Source organism: Sapajus apella, unplaced genomic scaffold (genome assembly GCF_009761245.1).
Source record: "Sapajus apella isolate SASKATOON/1434 unplaced genomic scaffold, GSC_monkey_1.0 scaffold10, whole genome shotgun sequence".
In the NCBI taxonomy this organism is placed as follows: Eukaryota; Metazoa; Chordata; class Mammalia; order Primates; family Cebidae; genus Sapajus; species Sapajus apella.
The window spans coordinates 17,349,382-17,372,592 of record NW_022436950.1 but is presented as its reverse complement, the minus strand read 5'-3'; the positions used below and the strand labels follow the sequence as shown (position 1 = coordinate 17,372,592).

Sequence of the window (23,211 nt, the reverse complement as noted above, 5' to 3'; positions counted from 1 at the left end):
ACTATTTAATTCTTTGAGTTGAGAGGAAAAAACTTTTTTTCACTTTAAGTGTCAAGAAATAAGGCAATGTATCTTGATGTCAAGGGAAGTAAAGCAATTTGAAGTTTTTAAACTTAAATAATCTAGTCATTGAAGCTACCTAAGTAGTGGGTTTCTTATTTCCTGTGTAATTCTCAGTAAAGCTGAGGGGTGTTTGATACCCAAGTAAAATTTGTATTCCCAAGGGACAAATCACTCATGACAGCATCCTCTTTCCAGCCACCTTCCCATTGGCAGTTTGAAAAAGGGGCTTCTGAAATTCAGTTCCACATGAAAGAAACCTTCTAAGGCTTAACCTGCAAGCTGCAAAAATGCAACAGGAAAGGTGTTCCAACTTCACAAGGAGCTATTTCATTAAAGAACTTTCCTCGACTTAAATGAAAGCCTTGTCCAGATGCCTGGTGGACTTCTCTCCTGAAGGTTTCACTTTCTTTGCGTCACTAAGTCATGACCACAAAGCTGATCACGTTGCATGAAACTGTCCTATCAGACAACATTGACCTGGGATCTGATGACTGTTTAGTTCAGGAAACAGTGCATAGTAGCCCCCACTGTTTATCCCAGTTAGGATTCAGAGGCACACTTGGAAGAAGCTCTTGCCTTCAACATAAAAAAAAAAAAGTGCAGGAAGCCGTTCTGAAATTTGTAGTTACAAAAGTTGCGCTAGCTTCAGTTCTTTAAAAATGTCGTTAGATCTCTTCTAATCTTGCTGCCCCCTTCTCCCAAGCACCAGCATGTTTCCCAAGCATGGAATAAGTGTTATGTCAACTAAAGAGGCTTAAAGGGGAAGAAAATGTGATCTAAACAAACCTCTAGGAGCAGACATCCTGCTGTAGGTTTCAATGGGTAACATTTGTTATGAAGTAATAAGAATTTGCATAATTTTGGGGGAAGACTTTGTTTTCAAAGTAATTCTCTTTTTCACCTGCTTAGGCCTTTACCGTGTATGGCTTTGGTTAAGTTTTGTTGATGGAGGCTCATGTTTAACCAACTGTTTTTAATTTACAAATTAAACTTGTCAGAAGTAGAAATCCTTCCCTTGGAACTCTTCCAATATGTCAAGAATTAATTCTAATGAAAACGGCATTGCCTAAATGCGGGATGGCCAGTCACTTATTTTATTTACACAAAGTCCTTCTCAGTTTCTTTGATAAAAGCAGCTAAATCTTTTTCCTCTTTCATGTTTTGTCAGCACTTGATTCCTTTTGTCCCTTGGCTATTTGCCTAGCTGTGGACAATAAGGCAGGAAGAATAGAAGCAGATTGTTGGAATGGCCCTCAATAAACCTAATTATGACATGTTGACTGCCCTCACCATGACACAGTCAGGGGACCCAGGCTTATTCAATTACCCTTGCCAGGTTTCTCTTTCAGACCTAAAGTTATCCTTTGACTGTTTGTATTTCTGAACAGTATTCATGTTCATTGTGAAAGAAAATCCCCTGGACTTTGAGGGGTTTTTAAGTTGATGCTGTTATTGTAGCTAATTTTTATTAACTGAATGATAACATGATAAAGAAATAGACTTTTGTTATGTAATAAGAACAAATCAGTGTGTGCTTAAAGTTACACCTTTCTTTCTTTTCTCTTCCAGCCAGCCTGGAAAGACATGTAACCTGAATTAATAAACAAAATAATTTCTTCAACCAGCATGTTGCTTACCACATGACACTGAGTCTAGCAGTATGGAACAGGGTTGTAGCTTTCTTGTGACACTTCTTAACTGAAAAAAATAATTATAACCACATGATTTTCAGGAGTGTGTGTGTATGTGTGTGCATGCACGCACGTGTGTGTTCATGTGTGTTTAAATGCTGAGAAGTTTCTTTGCTCTGTTAACACCAGGAAACATAAGTTCATTGGTACCTTTACGCCAACAGCTATTTCTTCAACAGTTTAAGGTAGACAGGATGGACAGTATTTAATTAAAACTCTGGCTGCTGGTTGGAAAGACCCTTTCCTCCTCAAACATTGTCTGGAGTACATATCAGTGGTTCCTGCAAAGCCAATGTATAAAAGCTGTGTGTCAAGTGAACAAAAAGAGTGGAAAAATGAAGGAATGGCAAAAATCAGCTTCTGATCCATCCTAGGTTTTAAGTCAACTACGTCTGAAAGAATTAATATTCAACTGCATTTAAAACTGCACAAAGCTTAGCAAGAATGATTGTTATTTAGTTGCAGCGTTTTTTGATAATTTTCCTTTACTTTTTTTTTTCCTATTGAGAAACTCATTGCTTTCATTAGGTAATTTGACAGCTCTTGGAACTATAATCGAATAAAAATTCAAGTAAAACATAGCAAATCAGTTGCTATAATTTTTAAAATTTGCTCCTCAATTCATTCCCTTCATTAGAAAGTGCCCATCATTTGAATAAAAGCAGGTATAAATTGTAATCTGCCCTGCAAGAAAATTCGGAGTTTGGCACTTATTTCGTTCCTAGAAAAAATAGCTTTTTAACCCTAATGTGAGAAATCCACTTTACAAATGACTTGTGAAATAAAATATACAGAATCCTTAACATGCTCTCTACACTGCATTCTATTCTGCACCTCCCTCTCCTCTCAAATGCAATGATTTCATTTTCTCCAAATTCTAAAAGGATATTTTTAATCTCAAACACCCAAAATAAATTATATAATAGTCTTTAAGCTCTATTATATATTATTAATATAAGTAATTTTGACAAAATGTGTATTTACCTTCTTTTACAGAAGTCATTCTATGGTTTCATTTTAGCATTTGTTGATTTCAATTTCCTTAATGAGTATAAAATTACATTTATATTTACATTAAAATCCCTCTGACCAACTGTAAAAATAATCATTATCGTACTTTAAATTTTTTTAAATCACTTTTAATAGAAAATGCAAAATAGTAAATGTTTCACCACTGTAGAGTTATAGTGTTCCTCCTAAATGTTTAAATTATTTTAACCAGCAAATGTAACCACCTCCATAAAGGAAGTTTTTTTAGAAAAAAAGAAAATCTTCTGCTACTTTAGAGTGGAAATGTTATTAAAATATCCAAGATGTCTCAATATTTTAACTTGAAGCATATGTATTTTTATGTTCCCTAAAATGTTTTAATGTTTTTATATAGTTAAACAGAATAACAACTCTTCTTCGAATCTCAACTAGCACTTCCCTAAAAAAACATGGAAAAAACTAAGTAGAGGAAATCAATACTCAGATGGAGTGCTGCTCACCACCCCAAATTTGGCAAAGCATCATGAATGCCTGCCGTTTAAAAAGCTATGCAGTTATCTTTCTATTCAAACTATATTAAACAAATTCATGCTGTATCGCTCACAAATTCAACTTTTTCAGACCTGCTAGGACCCAATTCATGTGGCAGAATCAGTCAGAGATTTGTCTGTGGATGCCGAAAAGGGAGTCGATAATTTGAATTGTTTTGATTTGTATGGAATTACTCAACAAAAATTCTAATGTTAGCTAGAATTGAAGTGGCTAAGATCTGATTTCTTCTTTAATCTAAAGGTCAAGTAGCGACTTTCTCTCTTAAAAATAAAAATTTTAATTTCGATTCAAAGTTCAAAATTGCAATATATTTGATCTGAGTACAGGATAATCACTAAGAAAAATAGAGACAAACTCTTTCATACGGTAAATAGCAGTGCTTATTATTCTGAATGTATAAAGGGGTATAGTTCCTCTTCCTAACATTCTCGTTTTATAATGTTTGACTTCTATTTTAAAATATAAGTAAATATTTTATGGCAATATTTGCTTACATGTGTTTTCACAAACCTATTTAAGATAAACTACAATAAAACGTAAGCCACCGATATCAGGTACATACAAAAACTTATGCATGCAAATATTAGTTTGGATATTTTACATGCTCTAAAATTTTCTCAAGCAAACACACAAAAAACAGCAAATTTTCAAAATGTATTTTACATTGTTAATTTTACCATTCAGGCTTTGCAATTAAAAAGTGTAATATTTGAATGAGTCATCGTCAACATTCAGACTATATAACTGAAAAGTCAATACATTGTGTACATGATTTTTGAAATAATTTTCCTTCACAAAAATAAAAGAGTAAAAAAATGGGAGGATGGAACTTAGTAAAATCTCCTCTTGATAGGCTATGACATTTTGCTTTGGATCGTTTTCAATATAACAACAACAAAAAAAAGTCTTACATTCTTTCCAAGTTTTTAAATGCTTCATAGTCATCTCTTTACAAAAATAACAAAAGTTTTCAGATTTGAAATAATTTCCTGTTTACTCTTTATGAGTTTTCTCTGAAATTCTATTTTGCATTAAAAAGTTTGATTTATTCAAATACGATTTTTAAATATGTGAGTGTATATGTGTGTGTTTTAGTCCAGAGCAAAAAAAAAAAAAAATCTTGTTTGACTCAATCGGTTAAGTGTGAGCCATTAGGACATTAATTTAAGATATGACTTAGAATCATCTGAAGTGAATGCACTATTGTCTGAGTCTCTTTCTCTTCAAGCCCAGACAGCTTCTAGCTTTGTGGTCAGTAGCCAGAATCCTGTGTGTCCCTCTCTGGATACAGGAAGAAATTGTCCAGGCACAGAGGAAAGAGAGAATGTCACCCTCCTGTGTAAGCAATCTAACTTCCCGACGGAATTATGTGCAACCCATTGAAAGGGAAACTCTCTAAACAATACGCGCCGGCCTTACCAGCCTTTTCTGGAAGCCACAGCTTTGACAAGAGGTATAAGAAAGCATGCCTTTCCCCGTGTGGATGGGGAAGAGCCAGGGTATTCACCTGTGATAATGCACAGAAATGCTTCTTCCCAGCAGTCTTCATTTTCCACCTCCTTCTTCCAGCATCTAAAGGCATCTTTCCCCCCAAAGACAAGGCAAGGTAGGATTTCTCACCTTCAAAGACCTCAAGGGTCCCAGTCCTCTCCATCCTTGCCCTGATTCCCCAGCTGCCTGGGGGGCCCCACGGTCTCCTCAAGCAGCTGCCTGGACCTTCCACTAGTCTGTTGAGAGGTAGATGGGGCCACAGCTGTCACACACAGCCTGCCAGAGCTGGGAGAGCCCATGGCCTTCACCTCACCTAGAGCTGCCATTTGTCAGAGGAGGGGAGAATGAGGTTCAGAAAGGGAAAGCAACCTGGTTGTAGTAATAGTTGTAGAGACCCACAAGAAACATCTATAAATTGCCTAACACAACCTTTACAGCTAAGGGAACTATGTCTCCCTGCATCCCCTAATTAAGGGTTTTGCCCACCTGCCCTTATGCAGTGAGTGGATGTTTCTCATCTTGTGAGGAGTCAGTCCAAGATCCCCCTAAGGAGCTCCCTACAAAGACAGAGGATGCTGTGTAGAGTAAGGACCATATGGGTAAATTGTTAGTCAGACCCAGACTTTGACTTCTTGAAGTAAACAAGATAAGGCACAGGAAATGAAGAAACACTCTGCACATTCTGAAGTGTGAGATGCAAGTTGGCATTGTTAGTAAGGCTCTTACACGGCTGTGCTGACTCACACTTTACACACAGATGCATGCCATCTCTCCTCACTTCTGCTGAACAAGGACAAGGGTAGATGTGGTTGTATGGGACCTGATGCTTTTACAATTTAAGGGGCTCCTCTTGAGAAATAAATACCTATGTATCTTAATTTTGCAATATTTACAAAAATCTGATAAGATGAAAATGTTGTTAGGGCCCTTCCCAGTGCCTGGAAGGGCCCACAAAGGTGAGGTCCTACAGATTCATTAGCTTTGACAAGAACTCACTACTGACAAGAATGCCTCTGGGGCAGATCTAGATGTTGATACTCCCTATCATTACCTAATATTAATAAAACACAAATCAAGTCTGAGTGCCAACTCTGGCAATCCAGTAGGAACCCAAGATCATTTAAATCAAGCTTGTTCAACCGTGGCCCATGGGCCACATGCAAGCCTGGATGCTTTTGAACACAGCCCAAAACAAATTCATGAACTTTCTTAAAACATAAGGGTTTGTTTATTTTTTGTTTGTTTGTTTGTTTGTTCTTGCTTTAGTTCATCAGCTATCGTTAGTGTTAGTGTATTTTATGTGTGACACAAGACAATAATTCTTCTTCCAATGTGGCCCAGGGAACCCAAAAGATTGGACACCCTGATTAAAACAGTCCACGAATACACTGGCAATTTCTGAGTCCCAGATATCGTTGGTGGACTCAATCCTAGATGTTCCACTGGGACCCTTTTTTGGCTCACATGCTCCAAAGTGATTTGTTTCTGAGGATCTCAAGAGTCCCAAGACTGAAAGTCTAGGAGTCTCTGGGGATTTAAGCCTCTGGCCCTCCCTGGCCAGAGGCCTTCCTCACCCCAGCCACAGCTAGTGTATCCATGACAGGCATCCTTTGTGCCCCACTCCTCTGGAGGAGGGGAGTCTCATTTCTTCAGACCTCTGACAACTGTCCAGGAGCCATGAGGGGTGTCAGAGCTCAGCCCAGACCTCTGCTCCTTGGGGAGGGTTGTGAGCTCTAAGGTGAGGTGAGCCCCACAGTTCCTTCCCAGTCTATGGCTCTGGACCAAAGAGACCCTTCCTGTCCTTCTGCTCTTTGCCAGGGAGGCCAAAGGACACAAGCCAAGGCCCTTCACTGGCATGGAGGAAGTGAGGGAAATCCACTTGTGGTGGGAGGGTGCTCTTGGTCCAACCTGGTTCTGCCTCCCCCTAGAGAACTCAATGGGGAATCGTGCCTGAGCAGATCCTGCCCACCAGTAAGGAGCTCCCTCATAGAAGAACTAATCCTGCCCTTTCACAGTGAAGACAGGATCTACTAGGATGTGATTTTAGGAACATCAGGAACCTATCTCCTGCCGCCGCCAAACATGGACACCTGAAATTCTACCTTTAGGGATTCATTCCTCCATGATAAATTGTCACCTCTCAGTGTCCTTTAGAAAAGAGCAAATACTTTCCACTTAACCAGTTAGAGGCTTAACCAGTTGAGTTTCTTTTGGTTTTTTGTGATGGAGTCTGACTCTGTCACCCAGGATGGGGTGCAGTGGCGCGATCTTGGATCTTTGCAAACTCTGCCTCCTAGATTCAAGCAATTCTCCTGCCTCAGCCTCCCAAGTAGCTGGGACTTCAGGCACCTGCCACCACGCCTGGCTAATTTTGTATTTTTAGTAGAGATGGGGTTTCACCATGTTGTCCAGGCTGGTGTTGAACTCCTGACCTCAAGTGATCCGCCCGCCTCAACATCCCAAAGTTCTGGGATTACAGGCATGAGCCACGATGCCCAGCCAGCCAGTTGAGTTTCTATGTGAATGAGGTAGAGCTAGGTGCAAGTGCGTGTGTGTGTGTGTGTGTGTGTGTGGTGTAGTAGTAGTAGTAGAAGGAACATACAAGGCAAATGGCAGGGACGGGGATTCAGAAAAGAAGGAATAGCACTCAAGACTGACTTCTCTATTTTCACCTAAGGTCAGCCCACCAGAACCTTCGTGGAAGGAAAGTGGGGAAAAACATTTTTTCAAAGGGTTTGGGAGAGGAGGGTTAGAAGGCAGGGAAATTTTTAAATATGCCTTTGAAAAGCCTACACTTATTCTGGTAACATCACTTCCTATAAATTGTAGTTTGAGTGGCAGTTCTTTTTATTTTTCCTAAAATTTTTCCATAAGAATTTTCCAAGTACCAGAAATTTCAATGTGAAAGATAGTCATTGTCTTACCTAATGAATTTAATTTGTTTTTCATGTTAAAAAAAATTAGAAAGGATTCATTTCAGGGGAAAAATTGTTAGTTTAAACTAGTAACATTAAATTATAGTAATTCAATAAAATGATGAAAGTTAGCCAACAAAGATTCAAAAAAAACCTGGCTCTCTGTGTCATTTGTATTTTATAATAAAGAAATGGTTGGTCTCCTTATCTGACCAACGTATGCACTGGCACCCCGTTAGAAAAAGAGTCCTAGGCCGGGCATGGTGCTCACACCTGTAATCTCAGCAATTTGGGAGGCCAAAGTAGGTGGATCACCTGAGGTCAGGAGTTCGAGACCAGCCTGGCCAACATGGTGAAGCCTCATCTATACTAAAAATACAAAAATTAGCCAGATGTGGCAGCACGTGCCTGTATTCCCAGTTACATGGGAAGCTGAGGCAGGAGAATTACTTGAACCCAGGAGGCTGAGGTTTCAGTGAGCTGAGATTGTGCTATTGCACTCCAGCCTGGGCAACAAGAGCGAAACTCCACCTCAAAAAAGAAATAGAGTCCTGTGCAAATGGCTTAGTTTCAATTTTTCTAAAAAGGACAGACAATATGAGACAAAGGTGTGCCAGGAAATAAGTGCTTGCTTTGACCTCCACAAGAGCTGTATTTCCCTACTTTTTACTGACAACTCATTGAGCCTCTTGATGACCATCCCACTTATCCATTGGTTTTCTGTTCAGGAATGCCCCAAGAAAAACCAGCTGATATTTTCCATAGGCAAGGAGAAGACCCAGAGAAACAAAGGCCCAAAATGTTTACTGAGAAGCCCAGAAACTGAATCCAAAATACAGCAGGCCTTGAGTTTCCATCCTGGCCTCCTATAGTGGGGACTTGCCCAGTACCCAAGCATTCCTCTTAACTCCTGCAGTCTTAAGCCTAACTCTTTGCAGTTTCTGACATGATGCTAAATCCCCAGTCTCCCATTTGACTTATTCTTTCAGACAAAAATTCAGCAAGTGTTTAGAGCTTGGCAAGGACAGTGACCACAAACAGACACTGGCTTCTAGTAAGAAACTGCAAAAGTTGCTTTTCTGTTGTCCTCTGATAAATGTTGTGCCCCAGATGTGCCCTGTCTGCATAAAATCCAAGTACATCTACCATCTGGGAAGTTTCCACACTGGATCAATTCCCAAATGATATTCTGCTCTGGCATACTGCTAGTTTACTGGGGGCACTGTGAGGAGACCACCACTTATTTCCTCAACTTTACATGGACTTTCAGCCTTCTTTTGAAATGGTCTGAGAGGGTGTTTTAGGTGACCCAGAACTTCCCAAAATGTAACCGACAATTCTAGATCCCATCTACTTGGGAATCACGGAAAGGAAAATTAAAACGTTTCCCCCAGATGAGTTATTGTTACACTTTCTATTTTTAAAAACTTGCAAGTTTATAAATCAGAAGAAAAGGGGTTTCTCTCCCCACAAAACACCTGCTTGCTCACGTTAAGCCTAGAGGTTTGAGTTCCCTGGAAGATGGCTCTGCCTGCCACTTCCCTTCACCTGCATGGATAAAAGCGCTGTGATGATCTGTTGGTAACCTAAAGTTTAAACACTCTGCTGCTATGGGTCTAGAAGCCAATTATTTTATATGGTCTCGATGTTTGTTGAGAACATCACAGCAACATGACAAACGAAGCAATTTCCATATTGATATTAATCCTCCATAGACTTTCCTGCCTGTGTGGAGAGCTGCACACTTTTACAAGTAGTAATTGGATGGCACAAACTATGAGCCTGATTCAACCCAATTTATGCAGAGCAAAGAATTTTTTAAAAGCTGCTTTTGATTTTCCTTAGCTCTTTGTAGACACTCTTAATGCAGACCTGTTCCCATCCCCTAACTGATTCATTTAGATTTCCATAGGCAAGTCAGAGAGAAAGGCAAGAAGGGAATTGAGGGCACCCTGCTAGCCATCTTCCATTTAAGGACAAACAAAAGTTCTGGATTTAAGAAAACGCACCCTCCTGCCTTACTGGCAGACTATGTCCTGTGCATTCTGGTCCTTGCTGCAAGAACAGTCAAGAAAGAAGACGTGGTTTTGATTTTTTGTTATTTAAAAAACAAAAATCAGCCGGGCGTGGTGGCTCAAGCCTGTAATCCCAGCACTTTGGGAGGCTGAGGCGAGTGGATCACGAGGTCAAGAGATCGAGACCATCCTGGTCAACATGGTGAAACCCCGTCTCTACTAAAAAAAAAAAAAAAAAATTAGCTGGGCGTGGTGGCGTGTGCCGGTAATCCCAGCTACTCAGGAGGTTGAGGCAGGAGAATTGCCTGAACCCAGGAGACGGAAGTTGCGGTGAGCCGAGATCACGCCATTGCACTCCAGCCTGGGTAACAAGAGTGAAACTCCGTCACAAAAAAAAAAAAAAAAAAAATCAAGATTTTGATTTCCAGAAATAAATCCTTTGCCCTAACTTGTTCTCCTATTTCTGAAAGGCCCATTGCTAAGAAGAAATGACTTGAAACATTTGCTCTATAATATTCTTTGGCATTCACAGCTCCAGTTTTTTTCTGGAGAGTTTTGAGGGATTGTTTTTCTTATATGCTTGGAACAGAGTCCTTTCTGGCTCATTTCACAGACTGAAACATGTAGCTTAGGTAGGCCAGGTATTCGGCAGGAGCAACAACTGAATTCCGTAGCATCAGATTTAAGGGAAAATAGACTGAAATGATTTGTGGGAGGAAAGGTTTTCAAAAAAAACATAAAAAGTCTTTTGTGCAGAGAAGGACATGGATATATACTCTCTAAAAATTTCAAGTTAAAAATCAGCCATTCCCAAACTCAAGAAACCCCTAGAGCATCCGGCAGCACTTCTAAAAAATAAGAAATACAAGACCACACTTTCTTATTCATAAGTCACTCTCTTACTAGTTCAAACCTAATTTGGTGACCTTGGAGGCAATTTTTCTTTTGTAAGTAAACAAGTAGAATAAGTTGCCTCTAAGTTGTTATAAAACTACGTACAACTTTTCTGGCTTTCAAAGAAAAACAAGAATGCTTAACATAAAGAGACCATTTTTGATGGTGGCAAAATTAAATAAGTAGTAAATGAGGAAAAAGAAGAAATTTTAAAAGGAACCAATAAGTCAAAGAAAAAAGCTTTCCTTGGGTTTCGAGAATGTTCCATTTGAAGAGGCAGTAGAATCTTGGAGGAATGTCCAGAGGGCAGTCATTGTCAGCAGAACAATTCTAAGCAGTAATTTTGAAAACTATGTTCCTTACATATAGTGATAGGAGAAAGCATTTCATTTTTCTCGTGCAAGTGACCAAGGGCAAACACACCCCTGCGCCATCCTTTCTAAGACCTTCTCCACCATTTGTTCTCAATACAGAACCCAAATTCCACCAAAGCTACCAGCATTACAAATGTCATTCCTTTTGTCCTTACCAGGGAGGAATCATTTTCCAAATAAACTCACACATGTGCCAAATGGTGCTGTCAGAATGAAAACAATCTACATGTTGTTAAATAAGTCATCCTTTGCCAATATGATGAAATAATATGCAGCTATACAAATAAGGCCGAGAAAGAACATCAGGCCATTAAGCAGAATAATTCCTGAGATATATCCTAAAGCGGAAAAAATAAAAATAAAGGTGCAGAAATGTTTATACTGTAGGTAAGCTACCATTTCTGCCAAAGGGGGCAGATAGTATCTTTAAAAACAGAGAGAAATGTAATTGCTTGGTTGGCATAGAGTGTCTGGAAAGATAAACGAGATACTGGCCACTAGCAGACAGAAGTGGGAGGAAAACCTGTCACCGTACATCCATTTATATCTTTTGAATCTGGTGTAAAGGGAATGTTTTACCCAGTCAAAATAAATACGATAATTTTTTTAAAATCTGACAAAGTATATATTTCACTCGAGTGTTCAGGTCAACAAGAATGCAATCCTGAGAATAAAGGAACATTTTCCTTTAGAGGCTGAGAGTTGGCCCCCATAATCCAGGAGTATCCTTGCATCTAAAAGTCTTTAGGGGGCCAGGACTGTCCAGAAGGAAGCCCCCATGGCTCGCCAGCGAATTTTTATCAGTTCACTGGGGGCCCGGCTGGCCAAGTAGCTACGGCTGCCTGCTGCGAAGCCTAAGCCGCAGCAGCTGCATAAACTGGCTGTGCCCCAGCCTGACCTATTTTGGAGACAGGTCAGACCAGTGCATGTGGGGATAAGAAAACAACCTTCCTTGCAGCCAGTGGCTGCACTGCCAAGCTGCGCCAAAGGGAGAAACGTAAGAGCAGGAGCTCTCCAGCTCCGAGGAGCCTTATGGCCAGGCTATTTGCTTTTTTACTCTCATGCTGCACCCCAATAACACAGGAGCCCCCAAACTTTTGGGACTGAATGGAGGAAAACAGAACAGAAAGGTCATTGAAATCTATCCTTCAACTTGAAGAATGCTACTTTGGATGGTTTCCTTAAAACTTCTGAGCTCCAGTTTTAAAGGAGACGGAATTAAGAGGAATCATGCACAAAGAAAAAAGAATGCACACAACCTCACGTGCAGAGCTATAAAGACTTTTAAGAACAATGAAGCAGACTGAAGAGGGGATATAATGAGAAACTGTGCAAAAACAATTCCACAAAATTAGAGACTGTAACAGCATTGCAGGAATAAGAATGCATATATGAGACCCACGTTAAAAAAGCAACGTATTTGTCAATCCCCGATCTGCTGAAAAAACTTTGTGCCAAATACAAAGTTTGAGCTGGAGTTTTAAAAATAGCCAAGTTAATCTACAAGAGAAAAGTAACCTTTTAAACTGGGAAGAAAAGTAATTAAGAAGTATGTTTTGGCATCTCAGCTAATGGTTTTAAAATTTTATTTTTTATACCCATTAAATCAAAGTTTTTACATTAAATATTCGCTCATAAACTCAATTTTTTGACTTGGTGAAAGTGGCCTGAGTGGTGTGGGGGCTGTGTGTGTGTGTGTGTGTGTGTGTGTGTGTGCACACGTTTGGTCTTCATTGTTGCTTCTAAGCCCTGAATTAAGCTTTATCTGCCCTTGGGCAGAGCCCATCTGCTAGTTTGTAGGCTGGTCACTTTCTGCGTGTTCAGAAATTTTCCCCCACCAAGACTTTGAGTTTTGCTATGTTAGGTATAATTTGCACATACTGTGCCTCTTCTCATTTTATTCTCACAGAATCCTGGAAAGCTGGTATGCAGTTCTCCATCTTAGAGATGCCAAAACTGAAGTTCAAGAGGTCACAACTAAAATGTGCTTGGTCTCAATTATATAGCAAAATTGGTGATGCAAGAAGAGACCACTTTTACCTTAGGTACTGTGCTTTTATAAGGCAAGAAAGATGTGAACAGATACTCTGGACTGTGTATAAATCAAACAAGACAAAAAACATTCAGTTGCTTTAGTCAACCTCAATTGGGAAACTGGCCAAGCGAGGATTCATAAAGAAGAAATCTATTGCTTTTCTTATAGTAAAATGAATTGGACCAATTAATTTTCTTTAGTTCAGGTTAAGCTCAACCATGATGATTGAGACACACACATGCACACACGCTTTGGCCAAGATCTTAATCATGATATTACATTGGAATACTGGAAGAATCTTAATATGTGTTTGAAGACAGATTCTATGGCTCTATGATCATTTAAAAATAAAATGCTTTTAAAAAGAAAGAGATGGTATGAAGAAAACTAGGAAGATAGCTCTCAAAGTCAAAGGCCAATGAATGGGTAAGAACCAAGAACCTGTGAACTGGGTAAGTTATGCCTACACTAGAGCTTGCCATGAGAAAAGGGTGGGGAGAGAAGAGGGATATGTTTAAAAGTCACTTTCACTTTATGTGTATATGTACATTTAGCATATCTGTGTGTCTGTAAAAATCACAAAATACAAATGCAGACTTTCTATTAAAAATACAAATGTGTATGTGACCACAGCAGCGTTTACTATGAGAGTGCACAATAATTCCATGTTGCAATACAAATTTCACAGAAATTAACTTTTCTTTCTTAATATTCTACCCTAACTTACTTATTATTTCCATCTAATAACACAACACCAAGTGCATTTAATTCTACAGTCGTTTCCATAAATGCCTACTATTCAATTATAAAAATTTTGAAAACCTACATTTAAGTCTTGATAAAACTATATTATTTGAATTCTCCATATGATCCTATAAATTTTTAAACGCTGAAAATCAGTGATATTTCCTCTCCTTCAATTCTATGTTGGTCAACCAAGAAGTCTCCCATCCCTGTCACAAAGCATTTTGATCAGCTTTTTTTTTTTTTTTTTTTTTTGAAACAAACAAGAGTCTTGCTCTGTCACCCAGGCTGAAGTGTAGTGGCATGATCTCAGCTCACTGCAACCTCCGTCTCCCAGGTTCATGCAGTTCTCCTGCCTCAGCCTCCCAAGTTGCTGGGATTACAGGCATATGCCACCACACCTGGCTGATTTTTGTATTTTTACTAGAGACAGAGTTTCACCATGTTGGCCAGGCTGGTCTCAAACTCCTGACCTCAGGTGATCCACATACCTCAGCCTTCCAAAGTGATGCAATTACAGGCGTGGGCCACTGCGCCCGGCCGCTTGATCAACTATTTTTAAACAGAATACATTGGATTAGGTCTAAGATGAGTGAAGAATTGGCTTCTAGAATTCAGAGTTGATATTCACATACTTTGATACAGTAAATATGACCAAATAAAAGTACATAAGAAAGTGTAGTCAAGGAATTACTGAATGAGTTTAAGGACTCAAACATACAGCTAGTTTAATAGTTGCCTATCTTGAGTTCTAATCTGTTTTGCTAGGGAAAGTCATTTATCAATCATCTCAGTAAGAGGTGGACATAAAAACTTAGACTACTTTGATCAACTTACTTTACCACAAAGTGGAAGTGTTTTGTTTTGTTTTTTGTTTCACTTAAATCCTGTAGCAAAGTATAAAATGCTATGAACTTTGCTGTATGCAAAGTGCAAACCAAAATGCTTTCTTGAGATTTTCCTTTCTCTTAGAAGAAATACGCACCAAATCAAATTCTAAATTTTACACTGTTACCCTTCATTCAATACAATTTCATTTTCAGAGATAAGTGGCCACTTCTACGGCAGAAATTACCTGTTGGTGGTTTTTTAAAAATATATATCAGGGATGAAAGAAGAAAAATAAGAAGGTAAGAATTTTTAACACCTATTATTCCTCAGTTGTCCTCAGTAACTCTATTTCATGATTTTCATATCTCCCTTTGACAATGGTGAACTTTCTAATTCTTCTCTCTTGAATTTATGTTTTATAATGTTAAGTAGGCATTTTGATAACTGTGTATATTCCAACTAACAATTGGAAATATACATATTCTGTTCATTTTGGAGCATAGTCTCAGCTTAGAAAATCTGAAGAAAGCCTTCCTAAAGGAGAGATGTTCTGCTTCCAGCGAAAACTCGCAATGCTATTGGAGCTCAGTATCGTCCCAACACTGTAGGGTAGAGCTAAAAGCTGAGTTGTGTCTTGCTTTACCGAAGAGTGGCTTGAATGGGACAAAAATATCTTTCCCAATGGGGCAGAGGATGGCCATTAGGAGATTAATCTTTTCATTAATCTTTATTAGGAAGGAAAGAAAGAAAATAGATATTGAAGATAAGAATTTATAACACCTATTATTCACATCTTATAGAATTATAATGTCTATTGTTGCTTTCATGTTCATCTTCCAGAAAGATGGTAATATCTGAATTTTCTTCAGAAATATCTGAAATTCCTTTTTACAGTTCCCCAACTAAAGGTAGCTAAAATTCTTGGGGCAGCAATTTTGAGTTGGTACTAAGATCAGGCCCCACTTGGAGCTGGAAGTTGCTGTCCCGGAGGCAATGTGTGAATACAAAGCCTAACACCCAAGGAAGAAAAGTCACTTTAATTCTGCATGTATATGAAATATATATTTGAAATATGTGACAAAGAACTATGTAATGCTGTATCTGGACCCAAGACATGGGAACCATAACAAATCTGAGCTAACTGTAACTTCCAGCTTAATCTATTTCGGGCAGTTTTTCTACACCGCAATGTTTGGTAGTAAATATTTTACATCAGAGAGCATTTGCACACAGATGGATTATTAATTAATAGGAGGATTGTAATAGAAAATATTAGAAAATACCACCAAAATTCTGCTCTGTATGTCAAGATTCATCTTGTTCAAGAGTGAACAAGAGTAAAAAATAAAATACTAAAACCCTATGCACAATTTTTAGTGCTGAAATAAGCACAAAGAAAGAGATTCAAAACCCCCACACACAGGCAGATCCATGATGCACAGGGTATATAACTGTTATATACCCAAAGCCTAAATCTGGCATGAATTTTACAACCTCAGTTAGTGTTATTTGTTGGAATCTGCAAATTAAGCACAGAGATGGTATTTCCAAAAGAGCCCTTTGCAGGATTTTTGCTTTCATAATAAAAGAAAAACCTATGCAAATATATTGAGTTCTTAAACAAACAAACAAAAGTCAAATAGTTCGTCTCACAATCAACAGTTTTAAAAAGTCAGAAAATGATTAAAAGAAATATTTCTCCTGGCAGTCAACAACTGGTAGTCTGTGCTGCTACCTCAATTTCTGATGACTCTAGAAAGCGCAATCCATAGGATAAATATATCTTTATTTTGTGCAACTAAACATAGTTTAGTGCCAACATAATTCTCAGTGTATTAAATAAACTCTAACAATGCACATACCATTTACATAAACACATATCTATTCCTAAACTATAGAGGATTAGAAATATACATGATAATCATCTAGCCATCTATAAACACAAAAATTATGAAAACATCGGTAGAGAGATGTAGTCAATATAACTTTCAGATCCCTGTGTATTTAATTATTCCCCACCTAGTTTTACATAAAAATCTGCCATGTTTTTATTATATAATTCCAACTTGGAAGGCAACTTTAGGGAAACTGTTTTATTTAGAAATCTAGGAAGAAGCAGATAGTAATTGCCATGCTTCCTGCCACCCCCGAAAATGAGAATCCATTTGATGATAAATTCACCATTGTAGCCTCAGTTCTAAAGAAGAAGTCACTACAGGGTAATTAAAAATACCCCATGAGTCTTCTCTACAAACCTACAACATGTAACTGGTTTCGGTTCCTATTTTTTTAAAGAGAATTTGGTCAATTCCTCCTTAGAGATTTCAGAGGAAAAGAAGGATTTTGGAGGACAGATAAATTGAAATGATCCCGCTTTGATCTCTGCGGTTAAGAATCCCTCACAATGGAAGATGACCACTGAGGGGCCGCGCTCCCGGCCTTTTAATGCGTAACAATGGTATCAACAAACAGCTACTTAATCAATATTTGGCCAGAGCTGCTGAAAACTTCCTTTTCAGATTTTAATTCCTAGTTGTAAAACAACCCCAGAGCAGCCAGTGAGATAAGACATTAAACTGACTGCTTAATTGCCTTTTAGTGTCTTGTTAGCTATATACGTACATTCTAAATGGTTCTTTAATCTTTATTTACACTCATAGATAAGTTACCTGTCATACAGAATCCAACCGAACTTAAAACATTTTCTGTTCCAGTACAAGCCAAACTCTATTTCCCACGTTTGTTTGTTGTTACTGTTGCAGATTTTCATTTTCATTGGCCATCTACTTATGTACAACTTAAACATTTAGTCTCATAGTTAGGAAGAATTTTTTTGTTGTTGTTCTCAAAATACATGTATTCATGGATGCTGAAACCATTCGGATTTAGCGGCCACGCTCCTATTCACGTGACAGATTTCTATATATTCCACTCGCCTGAACCGCCGCGCGCTGACTGGTTCCGCCTCACCGCCCGGGTGGGTTTTATTGCTCAGCCCTGGGGACTTTTAAATGACCCTTCAGTAATTATTACGCACTAGAAGCCCCTACGTCCTGGTTCCGGTGCTATCAACGATCAAACCAAACCCCAAAATAAACATACGATTTCAAGCATTAATTAGAAAATCTGCATGTTTTCAATAAGGCTAGAAAGTAAGCACACAGCAGTCAACCAAACCAAACAAGCGAAAAAGAAAAAGCTAGGAGCTGAACTTCGGTGTTTGCTTTCAAATCGTTCCAGCAGGAAAATTGTTCCCGCGACATTAACAACTAGAACAACACGACGTGGTGTTCTAATAAAATGCAAGTTCTGATACTTCCAATACTTTTAAAAATGGGTGATATTTCTTTGTTGAGTTTTTCAAGGACTTCAGAAAATATGAAATTTAAAGAATCGAGACGACGTTGAGGTCAAATTGGTGATTCTAACAAATGCACAGACTGGTCAGTCCACTTGAATAAAGAATCCGATGCCATAAACCTATGATCCTATACCCAATGATTTTAATCTATAGGAAAGTTTGTCCCCCTCCTTCCCCTCCTCCCAACCTTGGTTCAAAACGTCCCTTCCGGCTCACGAACAGGGAAAGAAACGGCCCTTCGTTTTCCTTGATTTCAACAATCCCTTAAGGATAAAAGTGCTCTTTTCATGATTTCACTGGAAATAAAATACTCCAAAGATCTTTAATGCTTTTCTGCGTTTTAAACTGATTTATCTCCCCCTACCCACCCCCAAAAAGCTGAAGTCGTCCTCATTAACTTTACAAAAGCTGACAAATAAAATGGAAACTGGAGCAAAACTTTTGTCACTTTTACTTTCTCCAATTTTTTGTAAAAGACGCTCTTTTTTGTAAACGTCAAATAGGAAGGGGCAGATAGGAAAGGAATATAACCCCCCCAACCGACCTATGCTTGAGATCTCTTAGAGAAACCTTTTAAATTGTTGCAAACCTCCCACGCTCACTTGTGATTTTTAAAAGGGAGGAAAGTCTTATGAGAGTCTATCGCCAGTCCCGAATCAAAACATCAGTTTGGCAATCTGGCCTCTCTCCCCCTGCACTCCGGAGCTGCCACTTCAAAGCCGCTACAACAAGTCAGTAATTGTAACGTTGCATCTAAATATTTAAGCGAGAGTCTTGCAGTCGCGTGTCCATTTACAGTCCTCATCTGTCCTCTAATTCCATTACTGCACAAAGCAAAAATGTTTCCCAAAACTCACAAACAGGAAAAGCGTCACCCTGCTGGAGAAAGGGGAGGAGGGGTGGAGGAGGAGGAGGAGATGATGAAGGGGCAGTTTCTATTGATTAGTCACCGCTTTTGTGTTAAGGGCTTTCTTTAAAATAAGAGGGAAAAAAATGGGGGGAGGTTGCAGAAATTTCACAAATGTGAGCCTCAGGCAAGGGAGGAAAAAAAAAGAGGAGAAGAAGGGGGAGGCGGGCTGTGTCTAGATGAAAGTGAGAAGGACATAAAGGAGGCAATTGAGTCGGCTGCAGCCCGGCGAGCTAAGCTTCGAGCCGGCCAGGGCGTAGGGGAGGGGGCGGCGCGGCGCGGCGCTTTGGCGCAGAGCGCAGGAGTGGGGGCGCAGTCCATTGTGGCGGCGCCCGCGGGCCAGCTCGGCCGAGCCGGGGGAGGAACAGAGGCGCCCATTGAGCGGCCGCAGCGCGGGGCCGTGCCCACAGCCCCGGATACCACGGCCAGGACTTGGCTCCCCGGCTGCCCCTGCTCCACTCTCAGTGCGGGCCAGGGGCTAGGGGGATTGGGGATAGCCGGGCGGGGATAGTGTTCGTCAGCCGCCCAGCGCTCTCCTTGCTTTTGGGCTACGGAGCTAGAAGGCTGGATCCTGCAAGGGTGCGTCAAGCTTAGCGCGTGCCCGCTAGGGAGCGCGGGCCTGAGCGCACCAGCTCTGCCAGCGGCTCAGCTCTTGGATTGAGCGAGGGAAAAGGGAAAGTTGGGAAAGTTAAGGCGACTATCTCGGAGAAAGACACCCTAGAGAGAATGAGGGTGATTCTGACCCCATTCAAGGTGCCTCAATCCTTTTGTTCTAGTGTCTGACAACCAGACCTCAGGCCAAAGTTGTCCTCTGAAAAGCCAGGCTCGGCAGCAGCCACCAGACTCACCAACTGGAAACCGGCAAGAATACACCACACTGGTCAGGGGACCCCAAAGTCCCTCCTCCCTCAGCTTTCTCTTCCCCCTCTGCTAGGGCACTAGGAGTACTTTATCAATGTTCACTCTATTTTACAAGTGGGCAGCCTGGGATTTTTGATGCCCAAACAACAGAAGGGAGTTTTTGAAGTTTCTGCACTTCAAACTGCACCGCACTCTATCCTTTCTCTGGGACCCCCTTGCCCTCCAGGGCTCATCTGAAAAGGAGCTAGAGGTGCTGAAGAGAGTGACACTGCATCTTCCTTGACAACCCCAAATTAAATTAGGCTTCAGCTCCAAGGGGTGTGGGTCTGCGTGTGCGTGTGCGTGTGTGTGTGTGTGTGTGTGTGTGTGTGTGCGTGCGTGTTTCCAACAGCACAGCCCCTACTGGAGAGAATACTCTGATTTTAAAAATGGTAGCAATTGCCCTTGAATGGCAGCCGGCCCAGCTAGACAGCCCAAAAGACTAGAAACATTTTGTAGGTGAAATGGCCACTTTTTCCACGCTGGAGAGTCCATAAAACTTCCTGGCGCAGCAGCTATTGGGGCTCATTGAATAATTCATCCCTCATTGCAAGCCCATAATGTCTATTCTCAGCCTTTTGTGGTGCTGTTTTCTCTTCTTTTCTCCTTGAATTATAAAAAGGTTGCCTTCCTTTGTTCACATCAAGCTGCTCCGAGCTAGAGCTTTGTCTGGGCTGAGCTAAAGTGTGAGTTTCAATGGACTCTCCAGGCTTTGTCTCCCAAGTTCATCTCCAAGTGTAGATTGTGTAGAGAAGGCCTTCTTTGTAAAAGCTGGAAAAGTTGTACAAATGTTTGACCAGCTCATTTGGGACGTTTTGTCTCCTGGGCCTCAGTCGCCTGTACTGCCAGAGAGCAGCCGTTCTGCCGGGCCGGTGCCTTCAGCAACAAGTAGCAAAGCTGTGGGCCCCCAGCCTCTCTGACCGCTCTGGGCTCTTCTCCCTACTGCCCACAGGAGCACATTTGGTTTGGGGTTGTCTGACTCCCTGCCTTCGTCCTTTCTCAGCACCTCTATGCTACAGCTAGGCCTGGGATAAAAGCCAAGGTGTCTTCTCAGAGACCAAGGCAGAAAAATGTACCTCTCCAAAAAGAGGATTTAGGCTGAGTCCATAGGAGGTCCCTGTTGTAAAGCAAAGGAAGCATCTCCCTGCCCAACCTCCTGTGGTTTGCCGTGTCTTTTCTTGATTTCTTGTGTGCACCAGAGTATCTACACTTGTTTTCCCCTCAAATCAGCCATTTGGATCTGTAACTTCCAGATCTAAATATTCCTTCCAGGTTGTGTACAGATTTTGCCTTGGTTTGTAAAGCAGCTGCTCAGGAGAGCCAGTGGCTGCTGGAGTTGGGCAATGAAGATAAAAGAAGTCCCACATGGGTTCCACTCTGGTAAGAGCTTGGACCCAGCTAGTCACAGTCGGGCGAGGGCTCTGAGCCCACCTGGAAAGCTGCCTGTTCCTCTGGCAACTCCAAAACTAACTTTGCCCCATGAAGTCCAAGTCCCAGGTGAGGAAACTTCAGGCACAGTGGGGCTTCTGGCCGCTGTTGACCATTTGTGCATTTGAAAAGTGGCAATGACCTTCAAGACCAAAGCCATTGAGACCCAATCCCCCTGTCTCCCGCTGCTGCAATGATCCCTTCCTGGTTCAACTCTGATGGCGTTTTTCTTTTATTTCCTTCTTTTTGTGTGTGTGCCCTTCAAGTTTGAAGACGACTTGCTGCAGGTGAAGGAGAAGCAAGCTGCACTTCTGTCTCCCATGGGGGAGGCTTTTTCTTAGTGCTGACAGTGCACAGCCGAGAAGGAATGGGGATCGGTACCCCTAGAAGACAGAGGGTGCCAGCACTCTGTCGAAGAACCCAGATCCCTTCCATTTGTAACCCAGAGGTTGAGTTCCTTTCAATTCCCAGATACACATAGGTTAAACTTCATCACATTTGAAAACTAACTTTAAACAAATCAAACCCATCAACATGCACACACATTTATAAAGCAGCCATATGGGGGCAACTTTTGGAGGGTCAGTGCCTCTCTCTCTCTCTCTCTCTCTTTCTCCTTTAATGCGGGGAAACTCTGGAGACCAGGGCCTTTCCTGAGAGCATAAAAGCTACTGCAACTTCTGAAGATTCGAGCACCCTGTATCCCCAGCCCTCCAATTGCTCAGAGATGCCCAGTCTCATACATTTAATGGCAAGAGGGTTAACAGCTTCCCCTGCCCTGCACAATAGAGCACAAGTCACAGTTCTAGAATCCCAGGGACTGAAAGTGGGAAGAAAGAAAGATTTTTAAAAAACAGAAAAACCAAGCAGAATAGAGATGTTTGTTTTAATTCCTCGTGTCTTTCTGGTCTTTCACTCCCATGCCCTTACCCAGGTACAGAGACAGTGAACAAAAAGGAACCTTGATCCGAGCCGGGTTGGCTGCCATCAGGTCCTCAATGCCAGGGCGCCGATGCCTACCAAGGCCCCGAGCGAGCGCGCGGCCCAAGGCGCCACCGCTTACCTCGCTCGCTCAGGATACCGTCGATGCTGTGTTTGGCCTTCTTCTCGCTTTCCTCTGCCTCTTTCCTCTCCAAGTCGGCCTCCTCCTCTTCACCTTTCCCGAATTTACTCCTCAGGATGCGGCTAATGGAACTCACTGGGGGAGGGAGGAGGAAGGAAGCAGGGGAGTGCACGGGGTTGAGACCAGCGGGGCTGTGCGGGAAGGAGCTCCCAACCCCCAGCCAGGGCCCTAGAGCTGCTGCCCTGCACTGTTCGCGAGTCTCCTCCGGCGTCCCTGGGCATCCACATCTTTCTCCAGCCCTCTCATCCCGACGCTCAACCCCCCCACCCTATAATCTGTAAATTGGGACTGAAAGACGGAGCCTGGGAAGTCCGTGCTTCAAGTTGGGGCCGGATGCTGTCTCTGTCCCTCGATTCTGTGCAGGAAGCATTTCCCTTCTTGAATTCCGAAGACCAGGCTCTAGGTCTCCAATCTAAGAGAATTCTTGCACCAGCCCACAGGGTACCTTCCTTCCTCCCCACCTGAATGCAAGGATACTGCGGTTCACCTTAAGGGAGGAAGAGCCAAAGCCGACCTGTCCCCCACTGTAAATCAAGTTTCTTTTTTCCTTTTCTTCTTTCTCTCCTTTTTAAAAAAGCTATAAAGGGTTTAAATTTCAACTGCGGAATCGTTTCCTATTGTAAAAAGAAAAAGAAAATGCACTCTCTCCCATTTATTTTTTCCAGATTCCAGTCTGGTAAACAAATCCATGCTCTGAAATGTATGTTTCTCGCAGAGGGAAAAAGGGAGTTTCCTTTTAATTAAAAACAAACCCTTCTTTGCGCCCTCGCACTGGCTCCAGGCTCGCCCCTCTTCTCCCTCCGCCTCCCCCCCCCCCCCCCCCCCCCCCCCTTCCTCCCCACCCTGCCCCCCCCCCCCCCCCCCGCGCCCCCCCCGCCCCCCCCCGACCCCCCCCCC

At 41.4% G+C, this 23,211-nt stretch overlaps 1 protein-coding gene across 2 annotated transcripts in view; it reads right to left on the bottom strand.

Moving 5' to 3' along the window:
- Nucleotides 1-23,211, bottom strand: part of PAX3 (paired box 3) — a 98,308-nt gene that overhangs the window by 71,162 nt on the left and 3,935 nt on the right. For both annotated transcript variants that reach the window (XM_032278044.1, XM_032278045.1), the window contains exon 4: nucleotides 22,255-22,389. In XM_032278044.1, the coding sequence (XP_032133935.1) occupies nucleotides 22,255-22,389 (135 nt within the window). The remainder of the gene's footprint in view (nucleotides 1-22,254; nucleotides 22,390-23,211) is intronic.